The sequence below is a fragment of the Arachis duranensis genome, chromosome 3 (assembly GCF_000817695.3).
Source record: "Arachis duranensis cultivar V14167 chromosome 3, aradu.V14167.gnm2.J7QH, whole genome shotgun sequence".
NCBI classification, from domain to species: domain Eukaryota; kingdom Viridiplantae; phylum Streptophyta; class Magnoliopsida; order Fabales; family Fabaceae; genus Arachis; species Arachis duranensis.
Window position 1 is genome coordinate 119,783,641 of NC_029774.3, and position 21,890 is coordinate 119,805,530.

The 21,890-nt window shown below is 36.8% G+C and overlaps 3 protein-coding genes across 9 annotated transcripts in view; 2 read left to right on the forward strand and 1 right to left on the reverse strand.

Annotated features, from left to right (window-relative positions):
• LOC107480814 (mediator of RNA polymerase II transcription subunit 16) overlaps window positions 1-8,981 on the forward strand; it is a 9,872-nt gene extending 891 nt beyond the window's left edge. The window contains exons 2-16 of one of the 7 annotated variants that reach the window (XM_021138991.2): window positions 79-147; window positions 479-567; window positions 942-1,058; window positions 1,519-1,591; window positions 2,345-2,430; window positions 2,985-3,578; window positions 4,125-4,743; window positions 4,897-4,976; window positions 5,148-5,230; window positions 5,509-5,745; window positions 5,915-6,086; window positions 6,404-6,918; window positions 7,067-7,243; window positions 7,634-8,008; window positions 8,506-8,981. In XM_021138991.2, the coding sequence (XP_020994650.1) occupies window positions 79-147; window positions 479-567; window positions 942-1,058; window positions 1,519-1,591; window positions 2,345-2,430; window positions 2,985-3,578; window positions 4,125-4,743; window positions 4,897-4,976; window positions 5,148-5,230; window positions 5,509-5,745; window positions 5,915-6,086; window positions 6,404-6,918; window positions 7,067-7,243; window positions 7,634-8,008; window positions 8,506-8,652 (3,433 nt within the window). In that variant the 3' untranslated portion in view covers window positions 8,653-8,981. Of the gene's footprint in view, window positions 1-78; window positions 148-478; window positions 568-941; window positions 1,059-1,476; window positions 1,592-2,339; window positions 2,431-2,984; window positions 3,579-4,124; window positions 4,744-4,896; window positions 4,977-5,147; window positions 5,231-5,508; window positions 5,746-5,914; window positions 6,087-6,403; window positions 6,919-7,066; window positions 7,244-7,633; window positions 8,009-8,505 lie in introns of those variants that run through there. The other 6 variants (XM_016100991.3, XM_052258845.1, XM_021138993.2 and 3 more) reach the window with 6 other exon arrangements.
• A 977-nt stretch (window positions 8,982-9,958) lies between these two features.
• LOC107480813 (uncharacterized) lies at window positions 9,959-13,975 on the forward strand. Its single transcript, XM_016100990.3, is given in 13 exon segments — window positions 9,959-10,203; window positions 10,206-10,278; window positions 10,364-10,448; window positions 10,563-10,693; window positions 10,786-10,888; window positions 11,014-11,028; window positions 11,605-11,750; window positions 11,930-12,125; window positions 12,325-12,399; window positions 12,539-12,655; window positions 12,877-12,921; window positions 13,335-13,433; window positions 13,553-13,975. Coding segments are annotated over 13 exon segments (1,188 nt in total). The 5' UTR covers window positions 9,959-10,121; the 3' UTR covers window positions 13,574-13,975.
• Window positions 13,976-15,157: 1,182 nt separating this feature from the next.
• On the reverse strand, window positions 15,158-16,742 carry LOC107480726 (stem-specific protein TSJT1-like). Its single transcript, XM_016100887.3, has 5 exons — window positions 16,685-16,742; window positions 16,140-16,525; window positions 15,659-15,899; window positions 15,455-15,575; window positions 15,158-15,351 (listed from the first exon to the last, which is right to left on the reverse strand). Exons 2-5 carry the CDS (start codon window positions 16,346-16,348, stop codon window positions 15,158-15,160), a joined length of 765 nt encoding a protein of 254 aa, XP_015956373.1. The 5' UTR covers window positions 16,349-16,525; window positions 16,685-16,742.
• Between the last annotated feature and the right edge of the window lie 5,148 nt (window positions 16,743-21,890).

The following is a 21,890-nucleotide window of genomic DNA, read 5'->3' on the forward strand; positions in this document are numbered from 1 at the left end:
TTTAGATGGTTGATAGTGGTTTCAAAGTCAATATTTTTCGGTACAATCAATTTGTTTATGATCTATTTTTTCTTGCAGTGCTGTTTCTTGGTGTGGAAAACTCAATGCAATAGCTTGTGCAGCTGAAACGTGTGCAAGAATCCCAAGGTTTGTGTGTGTGTGTGTGTGTTTCATTATTATCCATTTGGACATTTCCTGCCCGGAATTCATAGACCACGTGCTAGATTTTTCATTTAAGAGCAAGAATGACTGTGTATACAAATACTAATTGGAGGAAAACTTAAGAACCTGTAAAATTTGTTCAAACCTTACATTTTTAAAATATATAATTCTTTAAAACATGCCATCTTACCCTTCTCAATCATATGTTGATTCCATTTTTATTACACTGGTGTACTGACGCGCAAGTGTTTGCTTTTGTTGACAATTTGTAATTTTTAGTGCTTATTTGTAATTTTCTTACTTATCATTTTTTTAGTTCAACTGCAAATCCACCATTTTGGATTCCAATACACATTGTAATCCCAGAGAGGCCGACTGAGTGTGCAGTGTTCAATGTCATAGCAGGTATCTTGATGTCATTGCTTAGTTTCTATTATCTTGAAAGATGTATTTTTTTAGCCGCATGTATTGCCAACTAGCTATGCAGTTTGCGATTAGATTTGTTAGGGTCTGTATCAGATGACAACTTTTTGTTATGTTCTTTTGGTTTCAAAAATATTCTGTTTTCTTGATTTCAATACTGAAGTGGTACATTGTTTTTGTTCAGTTCTGGTTCTGGATTTCAAGTTTCTGTTACAAAAATGGTGCAAATATGAAATGTAATGAAAACTATATAATATTTCTATAATGGCTGTTAAAACAAGAACTACTTGAAATTTTTTCTGAAATCAAACTTAGTTGTTCTTTTGGACATGTCATTGGTTATGTTTCATCTGCAGATTCTCCTCGTGATTCTGTCCAGTTTATAGAATGGTCCCCGACCTCTTGTCCCCGTGCATTACTGATTGCAAATTTCCATGGGAGGGTGACTATTTGGACTCAACCTTCTCAAGTAAGTAAGAACTATCCTTATCATTCCTACGGAAAACATAATAAAAGAGAAAAAGCAAGAAAAAAGAAAAGCTCTGAAGGAAGCTCCTATCAAATATTAAGTGCATCTTTTCTGTTCATCATAAATACGAGTAATTTATCATTGTTTTTCCAGTTGTAAGAGATAACTAGAGTTTTCTATTTGCATGCAATATTAATGTTACCAAATTTACTTAGACTTCATAATTTCTAGTCAAATTCCGTTTATGTAAGGGAGACCTCGCTATGCATTATGTGGCTTAGGCACTTAGCTTCACAAAATAGCTAATGTAATTGATTTAGCACTTGTAGCTATTAGTTGGTTGATTGTCTCTGCACCTTAAACTTTTCCTGACTTGTCTTTTATACATATTTGCTTGTGTTGTATGTTTGTTTCTCTGATAGTATGTCCATTTAGGGGCCACCTAATCTTGTACGTGATACTAGCTGCTGGCAGCGTGAGCATGAATGGCGGCAAGATATTGCAGTTGTTACAAAGTGGCTATCTGGGGTGTCTCCGGTATGTGCGTTTAACTAGTCTTCTGAAAATGTTGTATTCAAACTCTCTGTAAATTTCTTTTGATAAATGATAATGTATTCTAATTTGCCATGTGTATGAGTATGACTTTACCCTTGAACCTAGGTTATTTTCACTCTGTCCTCAGTGTCCATTATTCTGTAGGATAGATAATAGTTTCAAATTCCATAATGAATTCGCTATTTTATTTTGCAAAATGATCTTAAGTATCAGTTGAGAGATTGTTAGAATAAATTATTCACCAATTAGAATTTTTGTGCCTTTCTGTTGTTTACCCTTTAAATTGACAAAGGTAATGTAGTTTGGTTTCTCTTATGTTCTTCTCTTCTGGTATGTTCTTCTTGTGTGATTAATAATTAATTTCTTCCATACTGTATTACTGTTGATCCCATGCATAGCATGTAAGGATGCTCTTGACGAGTTTCCGTATCAATTTCTCGCAAGATTGTCTCATATTGAGTTGTTTCTTTAGTTATATTGTTCATTCTGTCTGTCTGTACTTCTGCGGAGTTTCTATTTCTTGATTAAATGACTATCGAATATATCTGATGATATTTTTTTATAAAAGTAGAAAAACAAAAAATTGTGTGCAGATCTTTTTACCGATCTTGAGTGATTTCCTTTTGTACCATATTTAAAAATTGAGTAGTTGCTAATCTAGGGTGGTTTGAATGGAGCACAACTATCATCAGTTACTTCTTTTCTAATCTGTGCAATTTGCAAAAATCAGTATAGGTGGCTTTCATCCAAGTCTAGTGCTCCTGCCACTTCAAAGTCAACATTTGAGGAGAAGTTTCTTTCACAGCAATCTCAAACTTCAGGTCACCTATCTTGTTTTCATTCTTTTTCTTTTTGGGTACATTGGGGATGGGACAATTGACTTCAAGGAGTACAGAATGTCCCCACAACAATTCCTCCAAGCTTTAGAATTTTTGCCACAAGTCACTCTTCAGTTTGATGGTTTAACCTATTTTATTTTAAAGTGTGAATTCGAGTTTCTCAAGTTTATATCTTTTAAATTATCTTAAAGTTACATTTTAGGTGCCATGCCTAACAGTGGAGGAGAGTTGTGGCATGGTGGAGGATTGAAGCTCCAACATTGTTATTCCACCAATGTTTTAACCACTTGAGTCAATTTAGTTACATTTACTTGTTATAGTCTATTCAGGGATTGGGTGATGGTCTGGTACTATCACAAATTTTGTATGGTGATAATGATAGTTATGATGGCTAATGCCATGATGATGATGAGTGAAATTTCTTTTCTCCATTTAGTCGCATATTTGTTGGCAACTCGTTATATGTGTAATCAGCTTTATGTTATATGGCAGTATTATTCTCCTATATCTAATGCATGCAGTTGTTCTCATTTCAGCTAGATGGCCCAATTTTCTCTGTGTCTGTTCTGTGTTCTCATCAGGCTCAGTTCAGCTTCATTGGGCCCAGTGGCCTCCTAGTCAGAATGGTGCAACGCCTAAGTGGTTTTGCACTAGTAAAGGACTCTTGGGTTGTGGGCCCAGTGGCATTATGGCTGGTGATGCTATCATAACAGACAGTGGCGCCATGCATGTAGCAGGTGTACCAATTGTTAATCCATCCACCATTGTTGTTTGGGAAGTCACTCCTGGACCTGGAAATGGTTTCCAAGTAACTCCGAAGACAAGTACTACTTGTGGTGTTCCACCTCTTAGCCCACCCAATTGGGCTGGCTTTGCTCCTTTAGCTGGATATTTGTTTAGTTGGCAAGATTATCTATTATCTGAAGCAAAGCAAGGGAGAAAACAGACAGAACAAAACCTTGGTGATGCCGTACCCCTATACTGTTCACCAGTTTCAAATTTTTCAGCATATGTGAGTCCCGAAGCTGCAGCTCAATCTGCAGCCACCACTACATGGGGTTCTGGTGTAACAGCAGTGGCTTTTGATCCTACACGTGGTGGTTCTGTCATAGCCGTTGTGATTGTTGAGGGTATGAAGTTGATTCTGTTTTATTTTTCACCTGAAAGCAAGTTTCAGATTGTTCTATGCTATGGTGTGCTTACATCTGAAAATGACACACCACAAATCTTTACTAGTAACATGCTAAAAGATTACAGCTGATTTGTGCTAATTTGCCTTGGAATCTGGTGTTTATTAGTTAAACATATAAAGTAACCCTTGTGTTGTGTTCAATCCCATCTTTTGTCTGCTGAAAAATCAATTAAGCTGTTATGAAACAAAATAATTTGAAGATAACAAGAAGATAAATTTGAATGTCAAATTACTTTCTAGTGGAACAGATAGAAGGTGTACCAAGTCCCCTTCCCCTTTGACACAGTGGTACCAGTCTCGCACTATTCATTCCTAGGTAAAGCTAATATTATTGTGTGTGGATAATCCAGAAGTATCTATATATACCTCTATTCTGTGATAGCTATGCTGTGATGCATATTTATCTGAGTTTTATGATAGGTTTCATTCCTTTGCACTGGTAGTTGAACCAAGACATTGACAAATAATTGATTTACTTGCACAGGACAGTACATGTCGCCATATGATCCAGACGAGGGCCCATCAATTACAGGGTGGAGAGTGCAACGCTGGGAGTCATCTTTACAACATGTTGTTCTGCATCCTATATTTGGGAACCCTACGTCTAGTATGGGTGGACAACCCCCTATGCAAACTGTCTGGCAGTCCAAAGTGGACCTAAGCATAGCACCAACAAATGATTTCAAGAATCATCAGGCATCTTCAATTGGAGTGGCTTCTGATGTGCAAAAGACATTTGACTCTGGTTCTGATAAATCAAAAATGGTCAATTTTGATCCATTCGATCTACCAAGTGATGTTAGGACACTTGCCCGAGTTGTTTACTCTGCTCATGGTGGTGAAATTGCCATTGCTTTTCTTCGGGGTGGGGTCCATGTCTTTTCTGGTCCAAATTTTGCACCTGTGGACAACTATCAGATTAATGTTGGATCTGCAATTGCTGCTCCTGCATTTTCTTCAACTAGCTGTTGTTCAGCTTCTGTTTGGCATGACACTATCAAAGACCGTACAGTATTGAGAATAGTTCGGGTTCTTCCTCCTGCTATTCCTGTTAGTCAAGCCAAGGCCAATTCATCGACTTGGGAGCGTGCAATTGCTGAAAGGTGATTTCGAAAATCCCTTTTAGTAAGCATCTTAACTATTTACTAATTGTAAATTTATAAATTCTACCGTTTTCTGCAGTCATATAAAGGAAGTTCTTATTTTTCTTTCATCAATGATTTGCACGTCTATGCTAACTTATGTTTCACATACAGGTTTTGGTGGAGCCTTATGGTTGGCGTTGATTGGTGGGATGCTGTGGGCTGTACACAGAGTGCCGCCGAGGATGGTATTGGTAAGTAGGTGCTTAGTTATTTTTGTCTGCTTCAAGTTGTGCTAGTTAAAGAGAGAAAAGAGTATTTATTTTCACTTCCATAGTAAATCTCTGCCGTCTGCATAATATGCTGTTTTGTTAGTGTTGTGTATACTGACACGTTCTTTTTTTTTGGGGGATTCTTCGTTTCAGTTTCACTTAACAGCGTTATTGCAGTTTTGGATGCGGATTTCCATTCTCTTCCTTCTGCTCAGCACAGGCAGCAGTATGGTCCAGTATGTTACTATTGCACTTTCCCCATTTCAGCATCCTCTTATTGGCATGCATAGTTTATATAATTTGTTCCTGAATTTCACCATTATTGTGAGCAGCAGATGGTTATATAAAAAACTAGTCATATAAAACAATACACTCTGGTTTTGAATCATTTAAAATTTTGCTTGTCCCTGTTGGTTCCAGAAATCTGCTCCAGTGCACTTTTCAACGAACTTGCACCCATTTCTGTTTAACTACCTTCAATGCTAAATGAACTTGGTTCTATTTATAATTGCAGAGTCTAGACAGGATAAAGTGTAGGCTACTGGAAGGATCAAATGCCCAAGAGGTCAGGGCAATGGTTCTGGATATGCAAGCTAGATTACTGTTGGATATGCTTGGAAAAGGAATTGAGTCTGCTTTGGTAAATTCTTCATCTTTAGTGCCTGAGGCATGGCATGCATCTGGTGAAACGCTATCAAACATTGATCCTGAATCAATGGCTATAGAACCTGCGTTAATTCCTACTATTCAGGTCTGCTTTTCTTTACTATTTGGAAACTTTTCTTGCTTTATTTTGTTTAACTAGAATATCTAAAAATGCAATTTTCTGGTTCGCTGCTTGATTCTTTCCACTCATCAGTCATCATTGCTTTGTTCACTCTTGCCATTAATAAATTTTCTGCTCGTTTCAATTTCTGCAGGCTTATGTTGATGCAGTTCTTGATCTGGCTTCCCATTTTATTACACGATTGCGTCGTTATGCAAGTTTCTGTCGTACACTAGCATCTCATGCTGCAACTGCAAGCACTGGAAGCAACCGCAATGTGGTTACCAGTCCTACCCAAAGTTCTGCAACTCCTGCAACAAGTCAAGGTCAGTGTGATATTTTGTAGTTGAGAAGGTCTTCCATAAGTCCTTATAGTTTAAAAATTGTTGGTTTCCTATAGTATTGAAAACATGTTCATTGTGGTCCACTAATCCAATCTATTTTCAGGTCCCTGAATTAAAATATTTTTGAAACTCTAGTTTGGTCTGGTATCATTTTGAATCTACTGTAGAAATGCAAATTTGGTGCTTTTCTTCTAATGCAAATAACCATCTCATCTTGAATTGCTGTTTTATCGTCACCACCAGCACTGCTTTATTGTGTATTTTGCAATTCAAACTAAAATGGTGACAATACTTTTCAGGAGGTCAAAATGGGACCACCAGTTCCATGGGGAGCACACAGCTGCAAAGTTGGGTTCAAGGGGCCATCGCCAAGATGAGTAATCCAACTGAAGCAGTGTCCAATCCAACTCCTCCCCCCATCAGTGGTCCTTCGCCATTTATGCCTATCAGCATTAACACAGGAACATTCCCTGGAACACCAGCAGTTAGACTTATTGGGGACTGTCATTTCCTTCACAGATTATGCCAACTGTTGCTATTCTGCTTTTTCTTTCGGCGAACACAACTCCCTCGCTATATGGGGGTTGCAAATAGAACCACTGATCCCACTGTACAAAAGCCTCAACCAAATGCTTCTGCTACTGGCAAGACAGAGGAGACTACGAAACCAGTTTCAGCTGTAGTTAAGTCAGATGATGGTCCGACAGGTCGGGGTGGTCAGATTGTGCCTGGGATAAAAGCAGGTGAAGAAACGGCTCCTGGGCGTTCAAGAGTAGGAACTGGGAATGCTGGCCAAGGATATACATTTGAAGAGGTATAAAATGATAGTTTTTCAGTTTATCTTGATGACTCTATTTTTTGTGATTGTGATGTTAATTGTTTTCAACATTTTTTGTGGGAATTTCTTTTCCCCAGGAGATTGTAAAATAGACTGTTTCTTAGTTCTTGTACTAATGATACAGGTCAAGGTGCTTTTTATGATACTAATGGATCTATGTCGCCGGACAGCTGGGCTGCAACACCCTTTACCAGTTTCCCAGGTGGGGAGCAGCAACATTCAGGTTCGGCTGCATTATATTGATGGGAACTACACTGTACTGCCAGAGGTTGTGGAAGCATCTCTTGGCCCACATATGCAGGTAACCTTGTGCTCTTCCTATTCTTTGAAATTTAGTATTTCCTGGGAGACAATTAAACTGGTGGTAATTAGTATTTCGTGATATGGGTTCAAGTTTGTCATGCTGCTTAATTAATGATTTGCATTGATGATATTAAAGTTAATGAGTGGCGCTCGAAAGTGTGCCCATTATCTTCCTTTGTATGAAGATTCCCTTCAACGGAAAATACTTACTCTGACTTAAATGATATGATGCGATTTATTAGATCATGTTTATGTTTTAAATTTTAAGCTTTCAATGTCTGTGTAGTTGCTTTTGTTGGCCCTGTACTTCCTCTGTTTTGGTGCCTCATGATTTATTTTGTCGGATAACATCTTCTGTGAATGACCCTGCCTAAAATGTTATATGCAGAATATGCCTCGTCCCAGAGGTGCCGATGCCGCTGGTCTTCTACTTCGTGAACTAGAACTTCACCCTCCAGCAGAAGAGTGGCACAGGCGGAATATGTTTGGTGTACCTTCATCTGAATCAGAGGACGTGGATTTTGGAAATGAAGCACCGAAACTAGTTACTTGTGACCCACTTGATTTCAGTTCATCGGAACAATGTGATGTATACTACGGAGCCCAGCAGTTATGGCCAAGGAAGCGCAGGATGTCCGAAAGAGATGCTGCTTTCGGGTTGAACACTTCTGTGGGCTTGGGAGCTTATCTTGGCATAATGGGATCTCGACGAGATGTTGTTACTACAACGTGGAAGGCTGGCCTCGAAGGAATCTGGTTCAAGGTTAGAAAAGAAGAATGATTTATTTCTCAATTGAGTTTTACCAATAATTATTAACTCTACAACTCAGGAATTCCAAAATATTTGTTGTATCATCAATTTTTCATGTGAATGCAGAGATCTATTTTGTAAATTCTCTAAATGTGAAATGCTAGTATAGATTCTGAAACAAGGTCATTTCAGCTTGAGCTAGAAATCGTTCAGATACCCTGTAGAAACTAGAAACCATAGGACATTTTTGCCCTTAATTTTTAAAACTCTGGATATATTGTTTGGTCTACAAGGATGTGTAACATCTCTTCACATGATAAATACCCGGCCAATTAACTTTCAGAATTATGTCTCTGAAGTTCCTTTGTATATATACCTTCCAATAGATAGGAGAAAAATTGCCAATACCCAAGTGATGGAGATATTCAGAAATTATGCATGGTTAATCTCCTTATTGTATTGTATTCTGTATATTCTATTGCATGATTTTGTTTACATGTGTGGTGCAGTGCATAAGATGTCTGCGTCAGACCTCTGCATTTGCTTCCCCTGGAGCTCCTAGCCCTCCTAGTAACAATGACAAGGAGATTTGGTGGATCAGCCGCTGGGCGTATGGCTGCCCAATGTGCGGTGGAACATGGGTTCGAGTTGTATAGAGATGGCTTCCTTATCCTTGTATTAGAACTTGAGTTCAATCTGGAGAGTATTGTGGATGAAATGTATAGTAGAGGGGTAGATTTTGTTGCCAATTATCATCATGTAGCTTTTTTTGGAGGTCTAACTTTACTTTCTTGGGTTTGAGTGGCTGTTTTGTTGATCACTCTGATGGGTCAGATGTTCGGAAATTAATTCAGGAGAAACCTCTGCTTTTGAGGTTCTCTGACCCCCTTGATTTGTACTATGAACACATCAGTGGCTTGTGCACTGGAATATTTTTGTCAATTTGCCTAATAGAAACCATGTAAATTATTAGATTAGCTTCGCACTTTCTTGTCTTCATGAGAACTTCTACATTGACGAGATTTTTTTTTCCGGAGACTATTTACTTATTTTCGCAACACTACTAGTTCTTTTTGGTAACTTAAACATTAGAAGTAAGTTGTACTTTAAATTTTACATGAGATAAGTAGAGTTAGTGTGTAGTTTGTTAATGGGGATTGTTGATTTATACGCTTTTCTAGTACAGTTCAAAAATTGATTGATTACGAAGAAAAGAAAAATGAAAGTAAACTTATCAGTTAGATAAATAATTGTGGTGTAGTCTGATCATATCTAGGTTAAAAAAAAAGAAAAATTTACCAAATAAATTCTCTTAAATTAACTGAGATTACAATACATAAACGTTGTTGTAGCACTTAAGATTAGTATGATTTTTCGTAAAAGTACCACGAACAAATGCACTAGGTTTACGTTGGATTCCTGGATGGTAATTACTAATTAGTATCGGTTTTGGTTTTGAGCGAAAAAGTTTTTTTTCTTAAATAAAGTATTTTTTATTTAATTTTAAATCTATTTAGGTACATGTTTTGTAAAAAAAATATTTTTATTAAAAAAAAAGTGTTTTTTCAAAACTAATAATACTTTTTTTAAAAAAAGTAGAAGTAAAAGATATTTTTAATATTTAAACTTTTTTAAAAAAAATCTGTTTAAATATAAAACATTTTTTTAAAAAACTAATCCAAACGGACCTAGTCTTGTAAACCAGCTCAAATGAGGAAAATGTATAAGCATATCTCGTGAAAAATCAGAGGATCGATGGAAAAAAATTGGAGACCATTGGGGACCCCAAAGGCCCATTCTGCAATATTTTTTATATTGGATCATTACTCCTTGGGCTAAAAATGTTTTTGATGGCCCATCGTGAAACCCATTAGTTCATAGACGTTGGAGAGTACTAGTCCAAAACAGAAAACGTTGCACCGTAATGCACACTACTACGCATCACACAATAGAAAATAATAGAGAATACTAATAATTAAAAAAAAAAAAAGCAAAATAGCAGAGGGGGAGTGAGTTTGTGATCTGGTTTGGAAAACGTTCAGTCTGAAGTTGAAGAACAGAGAAGTGAGGAGCAGAATTCAGCATTTGAATTGAATTGAAGAGAGATTAGAAGAGAATAATCGAGATGAGTCAAAGCGGAGGTGGATCTCACTCGCTGGCGTTTCGCGTTATGAGGCTATGCCGGCCTTCCTTCAACGTCGACCCTCCTACCGCTTCCTTCTCCAACACTCCTCCGACGCCATGGGCCTCTCCGCCCTCCTCGTCCTCCCTCAGTCCTTCGGGTACTCTCTCTCTTAAATTTTCTCTATTCAATGTCACGTCTGACGAGTCGCTCACTGAAACTTGGGATTTCATTGCTGCCTGCAGTGCCATTTACTTAGGAGAGACATTCTGCAGCTACATCAGTATTAACAACAGCTCCACTTTTGAAGTCCGTGACGTTATTATCAAGGTCCTTCGTTATTGCACTCTTGATCTGCGGGGTTTTTACTTTAATTTAATCTATTCTTAATTCGATTGATGATTTAGGTTAGTGAAATTATTCGAAACGGTTTGTGACTGGCAGGCTGAAATTCAAACAGAGAGACAGAGGATTCTTCTTTTGGACACATCAAAATCTCCAGTTGAAACGATACGTGCCGGTGGCCGTTATGATTTTATAGTGGAACATGATGTCAAGGAGCTTGGACCTCACACGTATGTTCTAATTCCCCTATATACTTCCCTTGTTTCAGAATGTGGTTGCTTTGGGATATCTATTCATTGATTTGATTGTGGCCTCTTGTTAGGCTGGTCTGCACCGCATTGTACAACGACGGTGATGGTGAGCGTAAATACCTTCCCCAATTCTTCAAGTTCATTGTTGCTAACCCACTATCTGTGAGGACGAAGGTATTAATCTTGTTCCGTGTTAAATGGTATTAGTCGTGTATGAATGAAATCATGTCATTAGATGCTTCCTGATTGTTCTTCTGGCATTTAAATGACTGCTGCTTTTGTTGGAAATCTTTTTGCAGGTCCGTGTTATCAAGGTATGTTGATAATTTGAATGTTCTATTCAATTGTAAGTGAATATCCTTCCCTTGATAAAATGCTGATCTTATTTCACTGAACCTGGTCAAATCAAAATGTGACATTGTTTGAATAATTGGATTTTGTATTACTTCTATGCATGTCCATGTTCTTAACTTCTTATAATGGGAGAGTATAATGAAATTTTAGATGACCTTCACCACTAGCGAGAAAATCCTTAATAGCATTATAGTCTAACCAAGTGCATTGCTTAGCTTCTAGTCGTATGAACACCTGTCATTGTAAACCTGCAGTAACCAATCACAACAATATTGTAGTTAAATCGTTATGTTGAAAATAATAATATTAGAACACCTCCCCTACCTGGTTTCTTTTCCAGAAAAAGCATTCACTTGTTTTGAGATACCCTACTTTGGATTTGCATATCCATGATATTTTGTATGTTATCAGCATTAAGTGAATCTGAATGCCATGTTTTCATCTTTGATGGAGACTGGAAATATGTCAGCTCTGTAAATTGAAGTGTTCACCCCTACCTAAACTTGTGCATCAAATTATGTCTTGATGGGTGTCAGGAAACTACCTTTCTGGAAGCTTGTATTGAAAACCATACAAAGTCAAACCTTTTCATGGACCAAGTCGATTTCGAACCTGCACAGAATTATACTTCGGCAACTCTTAAAGGTGATGGGCATCATTCTGAGAGAGAAAGTCTTATAAGGTCAGTATTATGCATACTGTTCTGCATGAAGCATTCCATAAGTCAATAAACATCAAATTTGTCTAATATTTTCACTAATACTTCTAGGGTCATCTAGGGTAAATATATTTTCCATTTTTATTCTTTGATTGATCATTATTATCATTGATTATTAATTATGAGGTAAATTGAACTTTCAGAGAGACATTTAAGCCTCCAATATTGATTAGATCTGGTGGAGGAATTTACAACTATCTCTATCAATTAAAATCATCAGCAGACAATTCTGCTCAATTAAAGGTTGAGGGAAGTAATGTTCTTGGTAAGCTCCAGATAACATGGAGAACAAATTTGGGGGAACCTGGTCGCCTGCAGACCCAGCAGATATTGGGGACTGTAAGTGCATTTTCTTTGTGTTCATGTAACTATATAATCTATGAGGGGTCATTCATGGGCATGCCTTCAATTTCCTAAATTATGATCATATTCTTTAATCTTTTCTCTTCATGCACCAGGAGTTTTCCTCACACATGTAGCATGCACACGCTAGATAGTCGACACAGATGTCTTACTCTTTGGAATTGTTTCTTTGCAGCCAACAACAAAGAAGGAGATCGAGTTGCAGGTTGTGGAGGTTCCGTCTATCATTAACCTTCAAAGACCATTTGTGGTAATTTGTAGTCCTTTGGTGTCTTGCTCATTATGCTACTCGTCATATAAATAGAAAACTACTGCTTAAATTATATAGGTTTCTTTGGGCATTGGTAGTTTTTCTCTTGATGCTGAGGTTGAATGTTCATTTGTTGCAGCTAAAACTGAGCCTTACAAACCAAATAGATAGAGAGATAGGCCCATTTGAAGTAAGCTTATCTGACAATGGATCATATGTAGAGAGAGCTGTCATGATTAATGGCCTTCAATCAATGGTAATGTATTTGTTTGCTTTCATCTGTGCCTTTGATTGCCAGTATTATCCCTATATTTATCTGTGATACATGGTGCTTATATTTTAAGTATGTTGTATCATATTCATAGCTTATGTTTGGAGTTTAGATGTTGCTATATGCTTAGTAAAATGTTTTAAATGGATCATAGAATTGCTAATATTTAACTAAGTCTGAGCTTATGGCTTTGGGTCTATCTACAGGTTGTACCACAGGTTGAGGCTTTAGGATCCACAGAGCTCCACCTGGTATGAATTTAAATAATTTTGCTTACATTTGTCGGATATTTATGGGGAGGTAGTATTGAAATTATATTACTGAACAATTTAGTCACCTTTAGCCTACTTTATTATAAAAGATCTTTCATTATCTTCACTCTCAGCTATTTTTCTTCTTTCATGAAATCCATTTTTTCTCTTAACTACTAGCTTATAATGATTACTACCGGTATTACGTGTTTTGTACAAATCACTAGTTGCACCTCTATATTTTTCCCCTCCTTCAAAATAACTTAGGGTTTTTGATGGTGATGTGACAAAAACAAAAGTAGTTGACTTTACAGTTTACACTAATTGGGGGCAAGAAAGGATTTACAACTTATGCTTCATTTACAGTGACATACTTGGGTGTTTGATGCTTTTAGCAATCATGACTTGTGCAGAATCTCATAGCTACTAAAACTGGAATTCAGAGAATTTCGGGCATTACAGTGTTTGACTCTAAGGAGATGAAATCTTATGAACCACTCCCTGATTTAGAGGTTAGTTCTACAACTTTATTATATTTCGTCGGCAGTTACAGTTTTACTTGTAATGACTTAGGGTCTCCACCCCAAAATTTGGATAACACTCTTTACTTATATTGAATGAACCATTGCAGATTTTTGTGAACATGGATTAATATTTTGGATGGGAAGTGGTTGTCATTGCCATTTTTAATCTTTCTGGAACATTGGTCAGCTGCACTTCAAAAATCATGTTTTGTATCATCAGTAGGTATCTTGTCAGATCAGCCATGTCCTCCATTGCTGACTCTATGATGCCCATATGCTTAGATTCTATTCCAGCTATGGCCAACAATTCTAGCCTCTTCATCAAACCACAATTTGTTCAAGGTTGCATTTTTTGAAAGGGATGGGTTCTTGCTTTTGTAGGTTAAAGGAACTACTTTTTCCCCCCTATTTCAATGTCATTAAAAACCTTAATTCCTGTAACTCCTTACTTCCTTGTACATGGTGTACATCATGGTTTTTCTGATAATAGAATATGGGTCACTATACTAGTTTATATATCTCTTAACACACGTATAGTTCATTTTATTGTTTATGACATCGAAGGACATGCTGAAGAGCACTGCCATTTGCAAACTATAATTTGCATATGGACAAGTTATTATGGCATAACACTTGGAACAAATGTATTTTCTAACAGATCACAGTGATTATATGCCGAAATTTATAAATTAAATTTAGATTGCATAATATATTAACAAAGTGCTGCATGTATCTGAAAATATTAACTAAAATCAATAATGCTAGGGAACCAAAAGATAGTTTCAGCTAAAAACGTGAATTCAAATCTCTACGCGGATGGTGTTTATGCTAGGGTGTTTATGTTAGGTATTAGGATGTTTTTTTTCTTTGTAAATTGGATAATTCTAAATCTGTTTTTTGATTTATCATGTTTTAGGCATTTAGAGAGAGAAGGAGGGTGAAAGACGGAAGCTAATTGAATCAGTTTCCGTGATTCACATTACAATGATACTGAATGTATCTCTTCCTAATTTGAATGTGGTGAAATATTTAATAACTAATATTTTAAATAATAAATAAATAAAATTAATTACTATATTTATAATTAATTAAATTCTATTTTTTGCTGATTTGGAGTTGGTTCTATATACTTTTTCATGTGAAAAATATACAAAATTGTATCAAATTGTATCCCAAATTTAAGTGTTAATCCGGTTATTGTTTTGTTGAAGAAAGAAAAAAATGTTATAGTAGAAACTAAGGTAACACGAAGTTCATAGAAAAGGAGCATTTTTCAATTGAGTAAATACCTAAAACTTTCTTTGAAATTTTAGTTTCTCATTCTAATAAATGACCAACTAAATCCCATAAACTCCACATACATTTCCGTTAATTCCTTGGCAAAGTGCCGTTTAAACGTTGCTGATGTGGAACCTCATTTTCTCTTTTTCTTACTGCTATTTCTCTTTAAGCTGAATAGCTTTAAATAAGGATTTAAATAGTAGGTTTCAATCTTTGTTAGTAATTGTATTCAGAATAACAAGTAGAAATACTGCTTTATATATACTATTGATTCTTTTAATATATGCATTTTCGTAGCTGCTCGTTCAAATTGAGAAATCTACCATCTAAAGAAAATGTAACACTAGAATCATGCTGCAAAGTACCAAATTCAAACACATGTTTGCCTAAAAAGAAGAAGAGTATTGGATTATATTGGTTATTAATAATAATTAGGCTTGTGGGCCCCAGACAGCCCAGTTGGCTTCACTTCCAACACGTGGCATGATAGACTTCCTTGATTGGGAGTCAACGAGGAAAGTGGCCCCACACATGATCCCCTCACTGTCAACCCTTGGCATTGCCTTCAGCTTCCTATTTGGATGCTCATAACTCATCAGTCCATGCCCACTGTGAAACATGCACCCTGCATGCATGCACCATTCCAAATACATACATTAATTATTGTTCCACACATGTATGTGCAAAGTAGAATACAACAACTCTTGATTTCAACATATTATACCAACCAGAGGGAAATGGTGCAAATGATTTAGCACAGCTTGCTTTAATAAGCTCCTTGCTATCAGAAATAACTACAGATCCATCAGCTGCAATGCCCCAGAAGAGTCCAATATCTCCATTTGAATCCTGCTCCAACAACATAAACAAACACATTATTTAATTTGGGTGCATTATAGATGGATATTCAGAAAATGGTGGTGGGTCCTTACTGATGCAACAAAAATTGTTCCATTCTTGTCATCATATATGACAAATGCAAAACTGCCATCAAGCTCTTTGAGAACCTGATCAGCAGGGTATGGACCCCTATCACGTAGTGTCCTATAAGCTTCAATTGTAAACATGGCATCATTGCTTCCCTTTGATAGTCTATACTGTTTTATGAGCTGGCTTAGGTTGTTCAGACCTCCCATGAATGCACAGTATATATTGTCCAAACCACAAAACATTCTGTGTCACAAACCTTTCTATCAGAAATACAATCTCAATAGTCAATATAATATAATGTTTCTTTCTTTTTTGCTTTGATGTGTAAATAGCATTCTTAATAATATATGCATACACAGAGAACATAAATATTGGTCAGAAATTTTAGATCCAATCCTTTCACAAAATGGGTTTCTTTCTTTTATAAATTTAGTTCACTAGTTTCTAACAATTTTGAATTTTGAGTGATAGGTGTATGCATACCCATGATGAACTGATGGCTTTTTTGATGGGGAATAAGCAAGAAGAGCATCATTTCCAAAATTCATGGAGAAAGCATTGGAAGGATCACATGACATGAAATGGTGAAGGATCTCATTGGGAAGCATAGAGTTTGTGGATGAATCCATTGAAGCAGGGCTGTTGAGCTCTTTTGGTGGATCAACCAAACTTCTTTTGAAAATAGCCAACATCCTTGCCTTCAACTGAGGAATATTATTATGATTGTAATTAAAATTGTTAATATTAATACTACTTTTATTGTTAGTATCAGACTCCAACAATGTCACCACATTTTTCTCTTTTTTCTTTCCTCTAAGTTGTGAATACACCTTCTCAATGAAATGCACCAATATCAACAAACCAATTAACTGCAGAAACAGAAAGTAGATCATGAGATATAATTATCTCAGAGATTTATCTTAATTTAGATAATAATGAACAATGAAGTGTACACATGAATAATGAAGAAACCAATAGTAAATGTAGAGAGAGGAGGAAGGAGAAAGAGTGAAAGAAAAAAGCATTACCAAAATGAGTAATGAAGATAGCTGCAGATAGAGAAGACACTAGAGAATGAGATTTAACGATGACACCTTTGAAAACGGAGAGTGAGAGTCATTCAATGGTGTTTAGTTTAATTATATATAGAGGGGCAGAGAGAGATTGTGTCAAGGTGGCAATTTTATCCAAATCAAGATAAATAAAGTAAATACATTATAATTAGAAGATTCAAGATAGAAAATGTTGCCGAAAATGGATATGCTTAATTGCTTATAATAGAAAAGCCATAGTAGTAACTTAACTTTATTCTACTTGAACCAATCAAAAGAGAAGAAGAAAAAGAAAGAAATAGTATGCATGTCTGATGTCTCTACAGATTTATTTTGTTGAGTTGTTATATTTGGGGGAAAAAATGCTTGTAAATCTCTTTATTTTGCAATAATTAGCAGTCATTTTGAATAATATTTTGAGTTTAATATTAGGTGATTTTTTTTAAACTTATGCTAATTTTGTGGGTAAATTACTCTTACTTATGTGTCATCATCACAACCATTGATTAAGAAAAGTTTTTAAAAGTTCATTAATTGATGTACTGTAAAAGTCAAAGTTCATAATGAATGTATAGCATGAATATACTACATTGTAATGTATGAGTAGTTATTATATATTAATACTGTATAATGTATTGGAAAAAATTTACAATTAAAATTTCTACACTCTAAATTGACTTTTTAACATAAAAAATCGTTCTTTTGTTCCTCAAACCCTTCTTTTGTTCCTCAAGTTCAACATGCATTTCTGAGAAAAAGAAGACACAGCCATTAGTCACCCAACCCTCATTTTTTGGCCTTCGTTCTATACTCTCCAACACGTTATTCAACCCCAGGATCTAGGCACACAACCACTGACCCAACCCTCTTCGTTTTCTATTCTTCACTTCAACCACAGGTTCATTCTGTTATCTATGGTTGCGGGAGCCATCATTGGAACTTGTTTCCATCGGCTGGGCTCCGGCATCGACTTAGGTGACGCCGAAGGATGACCTCTGTGTGCTTGCATGTTGTGAATTTTGTGTACCTAGTAGGTTTACATCTGATCACGAACAAGCTATTGCAGGTGGAAGGGGTTTACCACCCCCATTTCTCAGCCGGCTACGAATCACGTGCGGGTGCTTAATTAAGATTGTCTCCCTCCAGAAGTTCAGTTCTTTACTCATTGGATTTCAAGCTTTGGTTGTCATCAAGGTATCTCCGTTTCAATTTTTTTTAATAATGGAGGTTAGTTTAATTTTAATTTTAATGGAAGTATCTGTCTTTTAAACATTGCTCTGTTTATGGTGTTGGGTTTAGGTTCTGGAATTAGGATTTTAATTCGCATTTGCCAGTTGTATGCTGTGGCTAGGTTTGGGGCATTGAAATTAAAACGTTATACTGGACTCTTAAACAGTTGGCTTAGGTTAAGAGCCTTGGTTCCGGGGACTATAGTTTTTTTTAAGGAGTTTAAGTTAGCTTTATGCAGTTGTTGCCATTGGTTCTGTTTATTCACATTTTGGTTAACCAACCTGGATTTTAGCAGGGGTAAAATTATGTCAAGAAACGAGGATGATGTGAAGAATGATTCTGATAATGATTTGGGTGATGATTTCGATTATCAACCGAATGCAGAAGATGATGCTGAAGACGACAATGTGGATTCGCTGGATTCTACTAGCAAGAGTGAAGAAGTTTGTGGTGTAAAAAGAATAGCGGATTTAATGGTGGAGGATATTTGGAACCTGGAGTTTAGGACAGAGGATGAAGCTTGCCAATTTTATAACGCTTATTCTTGTTGGCATGGATTTGTAATGAGGAAGGACGACATGGTTAGGGATAATCAAGGTAGAATCATTAGCAGGCAACTTATTTGCAACAAAGAGGGTTGGAGGAATATGAGGTATCTTGATCTGGATGATAGATCAAGGGAGGCAAGGTCACTAACGTGAACCAAGTGTACAGCTCGGCTTAGGGTAAAGCTTGACTACGGCTGCGGTGGATGGAAGGTATCATGTTTTGTGAAATCTCACAATCACGATCTGACGCCACCATAATTTGCGCATCTGGTTCCGGCCAATCGTCGTCTCACTGTCACTGATAAAATCCAAGTGAAAAATCTTCATAATTTTGGTGTCAAGACCTGCCATATTATGGGTTATATTGCGTTCCAGAAGGGTGGATATCATTATGCTGGCTTCACACGCAAAGATTTGTACAACCACACTGATTGTTATCGTCGGTCAAAAGTTAAAAATGGGGATGCCAATGCGGCAATAAACTATTTAATTGGAAAGTCAAACAACGATCCGCTGTTCTTTGGAAAGTATACGTTCACTAGTGACAAAAGTCTCGAGCATATTTTTTGGGCAGAAGGGCAGTCAATTATCGACTATCACTGTTTTGGAGATATTGTTGCCTTTGATTCAACCTACAAGAAGAATAAATACAACAAGCCTTTGGTCATTTTCTCTGGATGCAATCATCACAGGCAGACTGTTATCTTCGGCTCCGACCTACTATCCGACGAAATCACAGAGACATATAAGTGGTTGTTGGAAACCTTTGTTGAAGCGATGGGTGGGAAAAGTCCTAAAGCAGTAATAACGGACAGAGACCTTGCCATGCGAGATGCAATCAAGAATGTTCTTCCTGATTCGACCCATCGGTTATGCGGATGGCATTTGCAAAGAAATGCATGTGAAAATATAAAGAATTCGAATTTTCTGCGCAATTTTAAGGGTCTTATATACGACAACAACGACCACAGAGACTTTGATCGGAGATGGGCAGAGATTTTGGATAAGTACAATCTTGTTGAGAGTACCTGGATAGAAAAACGTACGAAACTCATGCGATGTGGTCCCATTGTTTCTTCCGGGATAAGTTTTTCGGTTACATAAAGACGACGTCACAGTGCGAAGGTATAAATTCTCTCACCAGGTTTTATATTAATCGCAAGAACACCCTCATTGACTTCATGCACAACTTGGATAGGGCCTTAAAGGAGTATAGAAACAACGAATTAATAGCTGACTTTAAGTTTTAGTGCTTAGAGCCAGTGATGATTACCTCGTTGGAGGTATATGAAAGATCTGTATAATGTTATTTCACTCAAAACATTTTAAGGAAATTCGTAATGAGATTAAGAGGGCAGGGGCTTTGAACATCAAGGTACTAAGCACAACCTTGGACAAGGTAGAGTTCAGTGTGACTGCTCTCGGAGACCCGACCAAAGATCGACGGGTGGAAGTCGATAGAAGTAAGAATCTGTTCTCGTGCTCGTGCAAGCTGTTTGAATCACGTGGTATTTTCTGTAGTCATGTTTTCTGTGCCATGAAGTTCGAAAACATACTTGAATTTCCAAATTCGTTGATCTACAAAAGGTGGACAAAGAATGCAAAGAACGAATTTATTAGCACAGAAATGCCCATGAATGATGACGTCGAAAGGGTGTTAAAGTTTCGAGTTGGTGCATTGGCATCGAATTGCAACAAGCTGTGTAATATTGCTTACAAGGATCTTGCAGACTTTGACGAAGTCCAGTCTGAACTTGTGAAGTTAGTTATCCACTTGTAGTCACGCAAACAAGGCAAGTCAACTCCTAATGTTAACATAGAAAGCATCAACGATCCCTTTGTTGTCAAAAGCAAAGGTGCCCCTTCCAAGAGGTCTTTGATAAACCACTATTTTATGGTTTATCTTGTGCTCAATTGAGTGGTTTTTATCAACTCTTTACCCACTTATTCATACTATTCGCATGTTTTACATTTTCCTTCCTGATTTTATGCTATGATTGAAAACATGTTCTTTGATCTTATATTTGCTTATTATTAATCCTCTCTTATTACCATTAGATGCCTTGATATGTGTGTTAAGTGTTTTCAGATATTATAGGGCAGGAATGGCTCAGAGGATGGAAAGGAAGAATGCAAAAATGGAAGGAATATAATAAGTTGGAGAAACTGCTAAGCTGTCCAGCCTGACCTCTTCGCACTCAAACGGCTATAACTTTAGCTACAGAGGTCCAAACGACACGGTTTCAATTGCGTTGGAAAGCTAACGTCCGGGGCTTCGATTTGATATATAATATGCCATAGTTGCCCTGACGCTAGATGACGCGAACGCGTGATTCAAGCGGACGCGTCGCATCTGCGAACTTCAACCCGCGCGGCCGCGTGGGCGACGCCTCCGCGTCACTTGGCCGCGACCTGTACGGACCAGAAAGCGCTGGAAGTGACTTCTGGGCTGTTTCTGACCCAGTTTTCGGCCTAGAGAATATAGATTAGAGGCTATAAAGTGGGGGAATGTATCCATTCATGATCATGCTATGATAATTCACAATTTTAGTTTTAGATGTAGTTTTTAGTGAGAGAGGTTCTTTCCTCTCTCTTAGGATTAGGATTTAGGACTTCTCTTAGTTTTAGGAGTGACTCTCAATCCCAGGTTCAATGTTCTTTGTATTTATTTAGTTTCAATGTTCCATGTTTAGATTGATTTTCTTAATTAATGTTATTTGAGATATTTCAGTTTATGATTGTTTTATTTATGAATGCTTTTTATTTAATTTAGATAGTTTCCCGTTTTGGCTGTGGTTAAATAATTGGTGACTCTTGAATTATCAAACTCATTATTGATTGAAAATTGGATTTCTTCATTTCATTAATTCAAGTTCCAATAACTCTGACTTTTCCCAAGTAAAGACTAAGACCTGAGGAATCAAAATTAATTCATCCACTTAACTTACCTTCATAGTTAGAGGTTAACAAAGTGGGAGAAAAATCCAATTCTCATCACAATTGATAAGGATAACTAGGATAGGACTTCCAGTTCTTATACCTTGCCAAAGGTTTATTTTACAGTTATTATTATTTTATTTTACTTGTCATTTAAATATGCTTGTGCCCATTGCCCAAACTCCAAAACCCCAATTTACAAACTCATAACCAATAATAAGAACATACCTCCCTGCAATTCCTTGAGAAGACGACCCGAGGTTTAAATACTCGGTTATCAATTTTAAAGAGGGTTGTTACTTGTGACAACCAAAACTTTTGTACGAAGAGATTTCTGTTAGTTTAAAAGCTATATCTACAACGCGAATATTTTTATAAATTCTTTACTAGTGGTGCACGAAATTGTGATCAATACTTTTCACAACTCAAATAATCCCCGGTAATGAATCCAAAAACTTGGTGTTCAA

Bases quoted from the DNA above. Each gene is read 5' to 3' on its own strand.
- LOC107480726 (XM_016100887.3), bottom strand. From the start codon at position 16,348: ATGTTGGCTATTTTCAAAAGAAGTTTGGTTGATCCACCAAAAGAGCTC. The intron at 15,576-15,658 runs GTAAGGACCCAC...TTGTTGGAGCAG, and splicing joins GAACAATTTTTGTTGCATCA to GATTCAAATGGAGATATTGG. The intron at 15,352-15,454 runs GTTGGTATAATA...GCATGCATGCAG, and splicing joins ATTTGCACCATTTCCCTCTG to GGTGCATGTTTCACAGTGGG.